The 12,040-nt window shown below is 43.2% G+C and overlaps 1 protein-coding gene across 1 annotated transcript; it reads right to left on the minus strand.

The window, feature by feature from the left end:
* Positions 1 to 8,271: 8,271 nt before the first annotated feature.
* On the minus strand, positions 8,272 to 11,888 carry LOC132761838 (disintegrin and metalloproteinase domain-containing protein 20-like). Its single transcript, XM_060754901.2, has 2 exons — positions 11,817 to 11,888; positions 8,272 to 10,488 (listed from the first exon to the last, which is right to left on the minus strand). The coding sequence occupies exons 1-2, from the start codon at positions 11,886 to 11,888 to the stop codon at positions 8,272 to 8,274; spliced, it is 2,289 nt and encodes a 762-aa protein (XP_060610884.2).
* Positions 11,889 to 12,040: the final 152 nt, after the last annotated feature.

Here is a 12,040-nt window from a genome sequence, read left to right on the forward strand (position 1 = left end):
ACGAGCGGCAGCCAGATTCCTCACTGAAGTGGCGTACAGGGAGCATACAACCCCCCTGTTATGTCAACTCCATTGGCTGCCGGTTTTGGGTGGGAGAAGTGGATCTGAGGGGCATAGGGGTCCATTCAGCAGAATGCGAGACGGTGGTTAGTCTTATAAGTCACCAGGGAGAACGATGGCACCGGTTTGGAGAGGATCGGTTAAGTCACAGATACCGAGACCGGGCAACCCCCTGTATCCACGGTTTAAAGCAGGGGTATTCAAACCTTTTTAACAGAGGGCCAGGTCACAGTCCCTCAAACTGTTGGAGGGCCAGATTATAATATGTGAAGAAAAAAAACATGAATCAATTCCTATGCATACTGCACATATCTTATTTCTAGTGCAAACCCCCCTTAAAACAATACAATAATTAAAATGAAGAACAATTTTGACAAATATAAACTTATTCAGTGGGAAGTATGGGCCTGCTTTTGGCTGATGAGATAGGATTGTTGTTGTTGTTGTTGTTGTTGTTGTTGTTGTGTGCTTTCAAGTCATTTCAGACTTAGGTTGACCCTGAGCGAGGGCTGGGTAAATGACCTTGGAGGGTCATATCCAGTTTGAGGATTCTGGTTTAAAGGAACGCAGTTCCGTACTCCCGGCGACGCTGCTGGAGCATCCCGGCTGAGCCAGTGGGGCTCTGCGACCTGGGAGAAGAAAAGTTCATGGTTGGAGCAGAGTTAGAGCCAGAAAAGGACACAATGTATCACTTCAGAGAGGAAAATGTTAGAAAAATGAGGCTAAGGGAGACTGACAGAGAGGGAAGAGAAGTATTTCTTATTGCAGCTGTTGCTGGTGCCACTGTCCTGCAGATACTTGAAAAACTCATACTCCCAGGAACTGTGGAACTCCCTGCTGCAGTCACATCAATTTAAAGGCAGGGGTCTCCGTGCTCATTGGCATCTCAGCCTTCCTATTTAGACGCTCTACGCCCTTAAAGTGGTAAGCGACCGCTGAGAAAATACAACTTCTGGAAGATGATGTCTCAATGCTACTTTTATGCCTAGACAGGGCTAGGCTTCGGTGGTACGATGCTTTGCTTAAGCGATGGAACCGTTGACTATGCAGACTAAGATAGAGCTGTCCCACACTTTGATTTGAGGCTTTGTACACTGTTCCACATGACTTAAGGTTATGAGGTGGAAATGCGCTGTTCCTATTTCCTTTACTTCCTCATTGTAAGCCTTCATTCTGCAATTCTGTGCTGCTTTTCAACACTCTAGAGTGGTATGCTACCTCTTAGATAGCACTATGAGTGGACGGTAATAGCAGGTTTATCTTCAAAGTCACAGGGTTGGGGTTTTTTTGTCCATTTGTAGAGATTGCAGAACTTTCTGAAGTGCCAGCAATCTACTGTGGCTGAGAGAGGCTGCCTCTGATTTTGGGAGGCTTTGCTCTGCCTGATGCTGGTACAAATACAAAGTGTCCTTTGAAAAGGGGCATTTGCAAAAAGGCATGCTTCCTTTCATGCCAGAAGGGGGGCACATACGCAAGGTAACTACTTGCTGCTCTCCCTGTTGTAAGGCTTGTAAATTGCAATCTCAATTGGTACAGAGGCAGCAGTCTCATAGGGTTCAGTACTGTCCCCCATGTTGTTTAACATCTACATGAAGCTGCTGGGGAGAGATCATCCAGAGTTTTGGAGTCTGATTCCATCTGTACACAGATAATGTCCACGTCTATCACTCCTTTCCACCTGCTGCTAAGGAGACGGTTTAGGTCCTGAACCAGTGCTTGGCAGCTGTGACGGTCTGGTTGAGGGGAAACAAATTGAAATTGAATCCAAGATTGTCAGTCATAAGGCTGAAAAGGGTATAAGGTTACAGCTTCTGTTGGACAAGGTTACACTCCCCCTGAAGACAGGTTAGGGGCTTGGGAGTTCTGAATCCACTGTTGAGTCTGGAACCCCAGGTTTCGGTTGTGGCCAGGAGAACATTTGCACAATTAAAACTGGTGTGTCAGCTGCACCCGTACCTTCGGAAGCTAGACTTGGTCACAGTTGTCCATGTTCTTGTTACATCTTCAATAGATTACTGCAACACACTTTATGTAGAGCTGCCATTGAAGACTCTCCAGAAGCTCCAAGTAGTCCAACGAGAGGCAGCCAAATTCCTTACCGAAGTGGCATACAATCCCATGTTATTTCAGCTCCATTGGCTGCTAGTTTGCTACTGGGTTCAATTCAAAGTGCTGGCTTTGGACTATAAAACCCTAAACTGTTCTGGTCCAACTTACCTGTGTGAATGCACCTCCCTTTATGAGCCAACTAGAGCTTTAAGATCTGTGGGGAAGGCCCTGCTTTTAGCCTCAACCCCTTCACAAGTGTGACAGTTGGGGACAGGAGACAGAGCATTATCAGTGGTGGCCCCTCAGCTGTGGAACTCCCTCCCCAGTGACATTAGGCTGGCCCTATCCCTCCAGATGTTCAGGGAAAAAAACTAAACACCTGGCTCTGTACACAAGCGCTTGGGGAGTGAGGTTACATGGAATCTGAGCAGATAATGATTATGAGAAAATGAATAATCTTGGAATTATGACCTGGCACTTTGGATGTTTTTAATCTGTTTTACTGTTTACATTTTTTAATTGATTATATGTTTAATAATAATAATAATAATAATAATAATAATAATAATAATAACTTTATTTATACCCCACCACCATCTCCCCTAACGGGGACTCTGGGCGGCTTACATGAGGACAAGCCCAAACACAATGAAATACATAAAACATATGAATACAATAAGCAATATAAAAATAAGATAACCACAATCACAATCACAATGAGTGGGCCTCATGTGCAAGATAAAATGCTAAAAACTCAGGGTGAGATAAAAAAGGAGCAGATTATTTGTGAGGGAGCGCTCATAAAGAAACAGGATTATAAAAAACAGGCCTTCATATAAGTGGGGGGAGTGTACTCCAGGAACAAAAATGTTGAGGGGAGCAATAGTGTATTGTTGTGTGGTTACTCTCCGAAAGCACAATGGAAAAGCCAGGTTTTAAGATCCTTCTTGAAGATTTCTATTTATTTATTTATTTGCTTTATTTCTATACCGCATATTTCAGTCCGGACAGGAGACTCAATGCGGTTTACATGGTACAAATAATCAACAATGTCAGTGCAATTAAAACGCAACAAGTGCGACAAACAGGATCAACAACATCAATCCACAACAGTTAACAAAACAGAACAAGACAGTCAACAAACACAACATAACGCCTCAGTGAAATCAGATCCGTTCTCATAGTCCTTGTGCCATTCCTATGTTCCATTTACCGTCTTCCTTGGTTGGTTGCACTGCTCAACCAAACGCTTGTTCATAGAGCCAGGTCTTAACCTTTCTCTGAAACGCCAGCAATGAAGGTGCCTGTCTGATGTCTGCCGGTAAGGCATTCCATAGCCGAGGGGCCACCACTGAGAAGGCCCTGTCTCTCGTCCCCGCCAAGCGCGCCTGTGACGCAGGCGGGACCGAGAGCAGGGCCTCCCCAGATGATCTTAATGTTCTAGTTGGTTCATAGGTGGAGATGCGTTCGGAGAGGTAAGTGGGGCCAGAACTGTTTAGGGCTTTATAGGCTAAAGCCAGCACCTTGAATTGTGCTCGATTTCTAAGGTGGGGGCTTTCCTAATCTCTCCGGGCAATGAGTTCCAGAGTCAGGGAGCCACAGAGGAGAAGGCTCTCTCCCTTGTACCTACGAGACGGGCCTGTGATACTGGCAGGGGCAAAAGGCGGGCCTCCCCGAAGATCGAAGAGCCCGGGCTGGTTCATGGAGAAAGATACGGTCATGAAGGTAGGCGGGTCCCAAACCGTGTAGGGCTTTATAGGTGATAACCTGTATCTTGAATTGAGACTGGAAAATAAATGGCAGCCAGTGAAGCTCCTCAAACAGGGGGGTTGACTGCTTCCTGTAACTCACTCCGGTTATTAATCTGGCTGCCGAGCATTGGACAAGTTGTAATTTCTGGACTATCTTCAAGGGTAGCCCCACATGGAGTTCATTGTAGTACTCCAGTCTAGAGGTAACTAAGGAATGGACCACCATGGTCAAGTCAGACTTCATGAGGTATGGTCGCAGTTGGCGCACGGGTTTTAATTGTTTGAAGTCGTCAGTGCTGAGTCCAGGAGGACCCCCAAACTGCAGACCTGTGACTTCAGGGGGAGTGCAACCCCATCCAGTACAGGTTGCCACCCAATACCTCGGTCAGACGAGCAACTGACCTGGAGGACCTCTGTCTTATCAGGACCTCTGTCTTGTTCGTCCACATCCAGATCATCACAGCAGCCAGGCACTAGTCCAGTATCCGAGGGGCTTCCTTGGATCTGGTGGAAATGAATAGTGGAGTTGGGTGTCATCGGCGTAGAGATGGCACCGTACTCCAAAAGTCTGGATGACCTCTCCCATGTAGATGTTAAACAGCTTGGGGGACAGAATAGATCTTTGCAGGACCCCATAGGTCAATAGCCAGGGGTCCGAGCAGGAGTCCCCCAGCTTCACCGACTGGGAATGACCAGGAAGGACCAAAGCCACAGTAAAACCGTGCCCCCGAGTCCCATCCCAGTGAGTGTCTCCAGAAGGACACCATGGTTGATGGTATCGAAAGCCACTGAGATATCCAAGAGAATGAGCAGGGTCATACTCCCCCTATCCAGTTCCCTGCGAAGGTCATCCACCAAGGCGACCAAAGCCATCTCGGTACTGTGCCCAAGCCTGAAGCCAGACTGCAAATGATCCAGAAAATCGGTGTCACCAGGAAATCCCTGAAGCTCTTTCATAATTTTGCCATTGTTTGTAAGGCTGCTCTGAGTCCCATTCGGGAAGAGAAGGGTGGAGTATAAATAGAGTAAATAAATAAAACCATGTTCTAAAACATCCAGTGTACTTTGGTAGTATGTGCCAAGCACTCTTTGAGACATAAATATACAGTGGTTGTCCTTCATGTGGTGACGAAAAGACAAAGAAAATATATTTACACCCAATAGAATAAAATCATCTCTTTCAGCACCCCAAGCCTTGGTCTCTTCTTTATATGGTTTCATTTAATGAAGAACAGATGGTTATTGCTCATTTGCAGAAAGTATGAATGCTCCTATCACTGCCTGGAAAGGCTTTGTCACACCAGTCTACTATCTCGTAGCATCACATTGACTAAACAGAAACATACCAGTAAGGAAACAATCACTTTCACACTTTCTCTCAATTGCCCAATGGTGCCACTTTGATGATGCAATTCTCACAATCAGTCTTCTGTACTGTCTTGCTTGTCCCTGCCTTCCTACTTGTGTCTGTCCTTCATAGCCCGCACACACGTGCACACAAACACACAATTTATTTTCTTCTTTTTTATGCAATTACAGAGTTTGAAGGCTTCTTGCAAATGGAGGGCTGTACTTGTGAAGGGGCACAGATGTAGGGGCACGGGCTCACCAGCACTCTAAATGCACAAGCTTAGGAGTCCCCTCAAAGGCCCAGGCAGCAGTGCAAGGAGGAGGCCACAAGATGGATTCTTACTACAAAGGCTTTTATTGCGGGCTTAGCAATAATGAAAAAATGCATACATAATTTCCCTTGGAAAGGCTTTGTCACAACTTGAAATGAGCTTGCAAGGCCTTTTTATCATTTTCACTGAAAACTGAAAACACATTCTCATTACTGTTCAAGATCAATCATTTTATTGGTCTAAGCTGGCTAATACAAATTTCATTGGCTCTCTATGACTTTGACAGGCAGGGATCTTAACAATGGCGTGACTATGCTTTGATGTCTCCAACCCTGGCTGTCTTAATGAATCAGTCTTATCTGTCCTTTTGTTGCAAGCATAACTCCAAGTGACTGGAAAACTTAAGGAGTACTAGCTAGCCACTAGTTAGCCAGTTTTGTTTTAGTGTACTTTTTAACCTGAAAAGTACCTTCATCGCATTTTCCCAACATTTTGGTCAGTGTTTTCTGCAAACAAACTGTTGGAGTTCAGCCTCTGATCGTGTCTAATGATCAGGGTACTCTGGATGATGGGACTGACAATGAGGTTTGTGTGTTCAATGATCAGGTTGCTGTGGATGCAGGGAATGACAATGTGGTTCATCCACCCTGAGTCCCTTTGAGGAAATAGAGCAAAATATATGAGAATGTTCCTGACGGGATTGGGGATGATAGTCTGTTTCCTTGGCCTGAATTGTTACAATAGGATTCTCAAGGCCTTGAGCCTGCTCCAGGTTCAGAAGTTAATGAGTATCTGAACAGAAGAAGTGTTTTCAGTCAGCAAAGACACACAAACCAGGTTCTTAGGTGCTCAGCTAGATTACAGCAGAGGCTGGCAGGGAACCCAAAGCTGAGAAAAAAATCCTTTCTTGGCTGCTTGGGAAATACAATAGTAGAGAGTTAGCAGGGATAAAAGTGTAGCCTTACAAAGCAATGCTGGATTTATATCAAGATCTCTTCTCAGGTTCCTGGATGTCTTGTTTTGAGTGCCTTGTTATTCATGTTTAAATGCCTTGTTCAAGTACTTTGGGGGTTTTGCACTGGAAGTTCCAGTATTGGTTTTCATGGACTCTTTTGAACTATTTTCCTGGATTATCTGTTCCTATCTACCTTTCCAACCTATTTGAATTTACCTTTTACTGTGAATTGCTTTTTTACTGTTACTGCTTTTAATTATCTTCAGTAAACTGCTTGCTATTTTACTCATTTGTGTGGTGTTTGAATTCAGAGGGATTCCTGGCCTGGAGTGCAACACAAACGCCCTCTGTAAAAGCAGGCACATTCAATTCCTTTCCATTATCGGTTTGGGACTGAGGAGGTATAGCATACAAGATATTCAAAACATTCAGGAGAAAATAGCAAACATGCAAATCCTGCACTTCTGTCTCTGCAACCTTAGCAAGCTCCATCTTCCAACATCCTCCCTCTTCCTGGGTCAAGTCATACAAGTCCTTTTGAACTCTTTCCTGATGAAGCTCCTGCTGTGCTGCTTCTGCCTATCAAAAGGACAGCAGAGAGAGATTTAAGAGAGAGAAAGCTTCATTCCGCCCCTCCCTGTAAGAATAACCCTTCATTTGGGCTGTAAGTTGAAATTTATTTATTTATTTATTTCACTTACTTGTACCCCGCCCTTCTCACCCTGGGGGGGGGGGGGGACTCGGGGGGGGGGGGAATCCCAAGATAGGAGGTTTTTTTAAAAAAAGGAAAGAAAAAGAAAATGGGGAGGGGCATTTTGGCGAATAAGTCTTTACCGTGTAATGGCAAAACGAACAGGCAAATCTTAAAGAAGGTGGAAAGGATTAGGGGTGATGAAGGTAGATAAATTTTCATTTGATTTCAAAACAAGAGTATGATGAAGCTTTAGGGAAAACCCACTCTCCCAAACACTTGACGTATTCTGTGGGATGAAGTCCATAAAGACTTGTGCTCATTATAGCAAAGAGACTATAGATAAAGAGATCTATAGTGCTCAAAGAGACTTGTTCATAGACTTTGTTCACAGAATGTGTTTATTTTGACTTTTTGGCTTGTACAACCCCTTCAATCAAGGTAACGGTTTTATTTTAACTAAAAGACAGCTAAAACAAAAGTTTGCTCTTTATTTTTTGCTTTTACAATACTTACAAAAACTTAAAATCCATTTAGCCTCCAAACCTATTTGCTAAACACCAAGAAGTTTGTCAGAAATGTTTTGTTGTTTAATATACACTGAGTCTTGCTTATCCAGACTTCACAGTCTGTCTCTCACCTGGATCCACAGCTGTTTCAATACATTGCAATGTTTTGTTGTTAAATTCATAAATACAATAATTACTACATAATGTTACCATGCATTGAACTGCTTTTTCTGTTGATTTCTTGTAAAATATGATCTTTTAATGATCAATTTCTAAAATTATAATGTAATTTGACATTTAATAGGCTTTTCCTTAATCTCCCATTATCCAATTTTTTTTGCTTATCCAACATTCTGACGGTCCGTTTTAGTTGGATAAGTGAGACTCTACTGTATTGCTAAACATGCTGTCTGTCAAATGAAATGCTCAAACTATGCCCCCAGACTCCGAAGGAACAATTCCTTTCTGCTTCGTGGGTCAGAGCTTTAATGGCTTACAACACAATTTGAGCCTCAAACGCAATAACATTCTTTGTAATTTTATCAAATAACAAAATAATACAGAGATTAAATAATGCATAAACATAAAAGTATTAAATACTATTTCCTACAAAATATTCTTCTGAGTGAATTGCTCAATTTACTTCTTCTATCAACTTGACTGGGGAGATAACTGAGCTCAGTCTTCTAAAACCACGGCTCAGCAGAACCTTGTAATATAGAGCCACAGCAAGAGCAATAGTTGCTGAAGACAAAGCAAATAAAGTTCCTACAACAGCCCCTGCAACAAAAGCACTCCTATCTTGTGAAGGAGGTCCACTGTCACTACTGCCACCATAGCCTTCTTTGAGACAGTCAGGAGGGGCCCAACCATAATCACAATGGCAATGTTTGTAGGTATTGCATACACCCTGGTTATGACACTTAGTGATATTACAGTCATAGTTCAAGAGGGATACATGCAAACACTCTCCACCAATGCACATCATGTCTGTGCCACAAGGAGTGCCATCCCTTACTGCTCCGTGATCAGGTATTTCCACTCCACTGTGGTAGTCTAGGCCCCAGCACTGAATGTCCCCAGTCTGTGTCTGAATGGTGGTGCTGTGCTCTTCCAATGTGGGCAGATCATCCACATTCTCACACTGGATCCGACCACACAGGACATTCGGAGTTGTACATTTGCTATAAATCCCATGTTTAAGGCCACAGTTGCCAAAACGATCACCTCGGGCATTCATTATTCTGAAACAGTCCTCTGAAGCCACTGTTGCTTGGGAGCCAAAGATAATTTTGCACTGCCTGTCATGCGTAGTACAATTCCCATCATAACAATATGCCCCATCTCTGCATGGGGCTCCATCTTGAACATAGACATCTTCGGGACACCATTCTGAAGTCCCATGACAGTATTCAGGAAGATCACATACACTAATATTTCTTCTGCAAACAGAACGGGCTGGAGCATATTGGCAGTTTTTGCAACATGATCCAAATGCACAAGCGGCACCTGAACGTAACTCACAATTACACTGACAACAGGGATCTGATGCACATTCAGTTTCTGAACCACAATCACATTGCTCTCCATCTTCCACAATTTTGTTTCCACAATATGGGAGGTCATGTAACATTTCACCTGGCGGTATTAACAAACACTGACGGTTCCTGAATTTGAAATAGTCCCTATAACTACAATTGCTAAACTGATCAGTGACATGATGATATGCAGCCATCATGCAAGCAGCTCGATCACAATGACAATATCTTTCATCATGGTACATGCCAAAATTATGTCCCAATTCATGTGCAAATGTGATAGAGAAATGAAAAATATTGTCATACTTAAAATAATTAATAGCAGCTGCATAACGTTCACTACAGATAGTTTCTACATATGCAAGTCCAAGTACTGGAAAAGACTCATTATATAAAAATAAGTGAGCAGCATCATTCCGTAGACGGGGAAGAAGTGAAAGCCTTCTCCATTCAGAAAAAGCCCAAAGTGTTGCCCCCGAATTCGAAGTAACAGTTATCAGATTCCGTTCTGACCAGATTTCTAGTCCAACTAAATACAATTGAATGGAAAGTGGGTCATAAAATGAAATAGTAGTATGAAAAATATCCAGAACATGTGAAGTAACAACAGTTTCATTTCTGTCAAACCTCACAAATCGTTCATGGTCCACTACAATTGCCAGCTTTGCATATCTAACATGGGTCCACCACCCATTTTGCAAATTCCTTTTGACCACCACTTTTTCTGTGCTCTGCAGCAGAAGCTCTTGCCGTCTTTCCTCTTCCTTTGTTACCCCACACCTCATCCTAACAGCACCTTCCTTTTCTTCCAGACGATACACTACATGCTGGAAGCTAGCAGATGCCTGGACAGGTTCAATTTCATAGGTCATGTTGTCCAGCTGAAACACACCTCTGAGTCCTCCAGAGCAAATGCTGAGGGTGACCTGGGAAGAGAGCTGGCCCTGGACAAAGCCATGATAGAAACAGTCTTCCTTGATGAAAGGATAGTCCACTTGGAGTTCCCCCACCTTATTGTAGGTGAAGACAGGAAAGTGTTTAGGGACAAATGCTTTCTTCTGCCTCAGATGGAACATGTGGCCCTTCCCCTCAATATTCAACAAATAGCTGAGGCCTTTGGAATCTTCCTGACCATATCTAGGAGTCAGTTTTTTTGGGATGGTCACCTCATAAGATGCGTATCTAAATCCCTCTGGTGGCGTCTGACCAGCAATCTTATTCTGGACACTAATGAGAGTTAGCACAAACAGAGGAAGAAGTCTCCTCAGGTATATCCTTTGACATTCCATTCCTGGATGAGAAGGCCCTTGGAGCTGTTGTCAAGCTAGAAGCTACATGTGAATGAGGCTGCATATGCATTAGCAGAAGGAGAGGAAGATTCTATTCATAGCAACCATCAATGAAAATTCCTTTAGAATAGAGGTGGAGCCTATAGAATCAAGAAAAGGACAGTATGGCCAAGATAGCATGGCAATGCAAAGGGTACTCAAACGTGGCTAGGTGGAAAGTCTACAGAATGACAAGGTGATTGCTACAAAGATTTGTTACTTAAGAGCGAAATTTCACATCTGATTTTCAATTTAATTCTAACAATATTACATTAAAACCAATATGGCACAATATGTTTTTCTCCTAATATACCACATATGGGTCTGTAATACCTACTACTCTTTTTTCCTGTTTTAAATTATTTTATTGAGAATAAAAGTGTTTCCAAAATGGGTGGAGTAAAGAAAATGATAAAAAGAAGGGGTATTTTACAACAAAAACGTGTGAAACAATTGATTGCAGGAAAGTAGGAAAAGAGGATAAAGGGAGAAGAAGGAGAAGAAGAAAAGGAGAAAAAACCAATTTTATTAATTTTACAAGTTCCAGGTTCCTCTGGGTTGTAGATCCAGATCTTTTCATTGGCCATGTAGTCCTTTTGCCAACGGATTCCTTTTTTCCGTTTGAGCCTTTGAGATTCTTTTAAACCTCTTGGATATAAATTTCTGTATTATCCGTTTTTATGAATTCAATAAATTTCCCCCAGTTTGTTCCTTTTTTCAATATAGACCAATCTCTTATCCAGCTCAGTGCTGATGTCAAGACCCAGGCGGACCAACGAGGCAAAACAGCAGCTTAGGAGTTAATAGAAGGTCTTTAATGTCGAATTAACACTTCAAAAGGGCTCTTAGCAGCAGAGCGAAACGACAAAAGAGGCTGCAACTGGCAGGAATGTAAACAAACCGCAGCCCAGAAAAGCTGGGCTGCGAAAAGGAAAGCTTGCAAACAGTTTGTAGAAAACACAGAATAACGTCAGTCCAATAAATCACCAGGCAATAATCAACATGAGGAGCGGTCCAACGAAGTCACAGGAGATAGGCAGGAGCGTAGAATGGTCAAGGCAGTCCAAGGGTCAGGGCAGGAGATAGGCAATAACGAAGAATGGTCAAGGCAGTCCAAGGTTCAAAGCAGGAGATAAGACTCATGATTCCAAGCCAGGCAAAGTCGTCAACACGGTCAGGAAGCCACAATTCTATAAGCAGGAACTCAAGGCAAGAGTTTAGAAGCAAGATGCACAGGTACACGACACTTTGAACTCTGCAACTAGACTGCTCCCAAGCTACTCCTTAAATCTCATCAGAGTCACTAGATTCACCTCCAGGTGCATCCATTTCCACAGGTGAATCACGACTTCTCCATTGCTGCCATTCTGCACTTCGGACTGCATTCTGCGAAGCAGTATCTGAAACCCATGGGTCTGTGAAACCCTGGAACTCATCGCTGGAAGTTGGAGCATTAACCACATCCAACACTTCCTGAACCCTGGTCCAGTCCAGCTCTTCATCCTCGCTGTCAGACTCCTCGCAATCTGCTATGTCT

The sequence above is a fragment of the Anolis sagrei genome, chromosome 1, assembly GCF_037176765.1.
Source record: "Anolis sagrei isolate rAnoSag1 chromosome 1, rAnoSag1.mat, whole genome shotgun sequence".
Taxonomy (NCBI): domain Eukaryota; kingdom Metazoa; phylum Chordata; class Lepidosauria; order Squamata; family Dactyloidae; genus Anolis; species Anolis sagrei.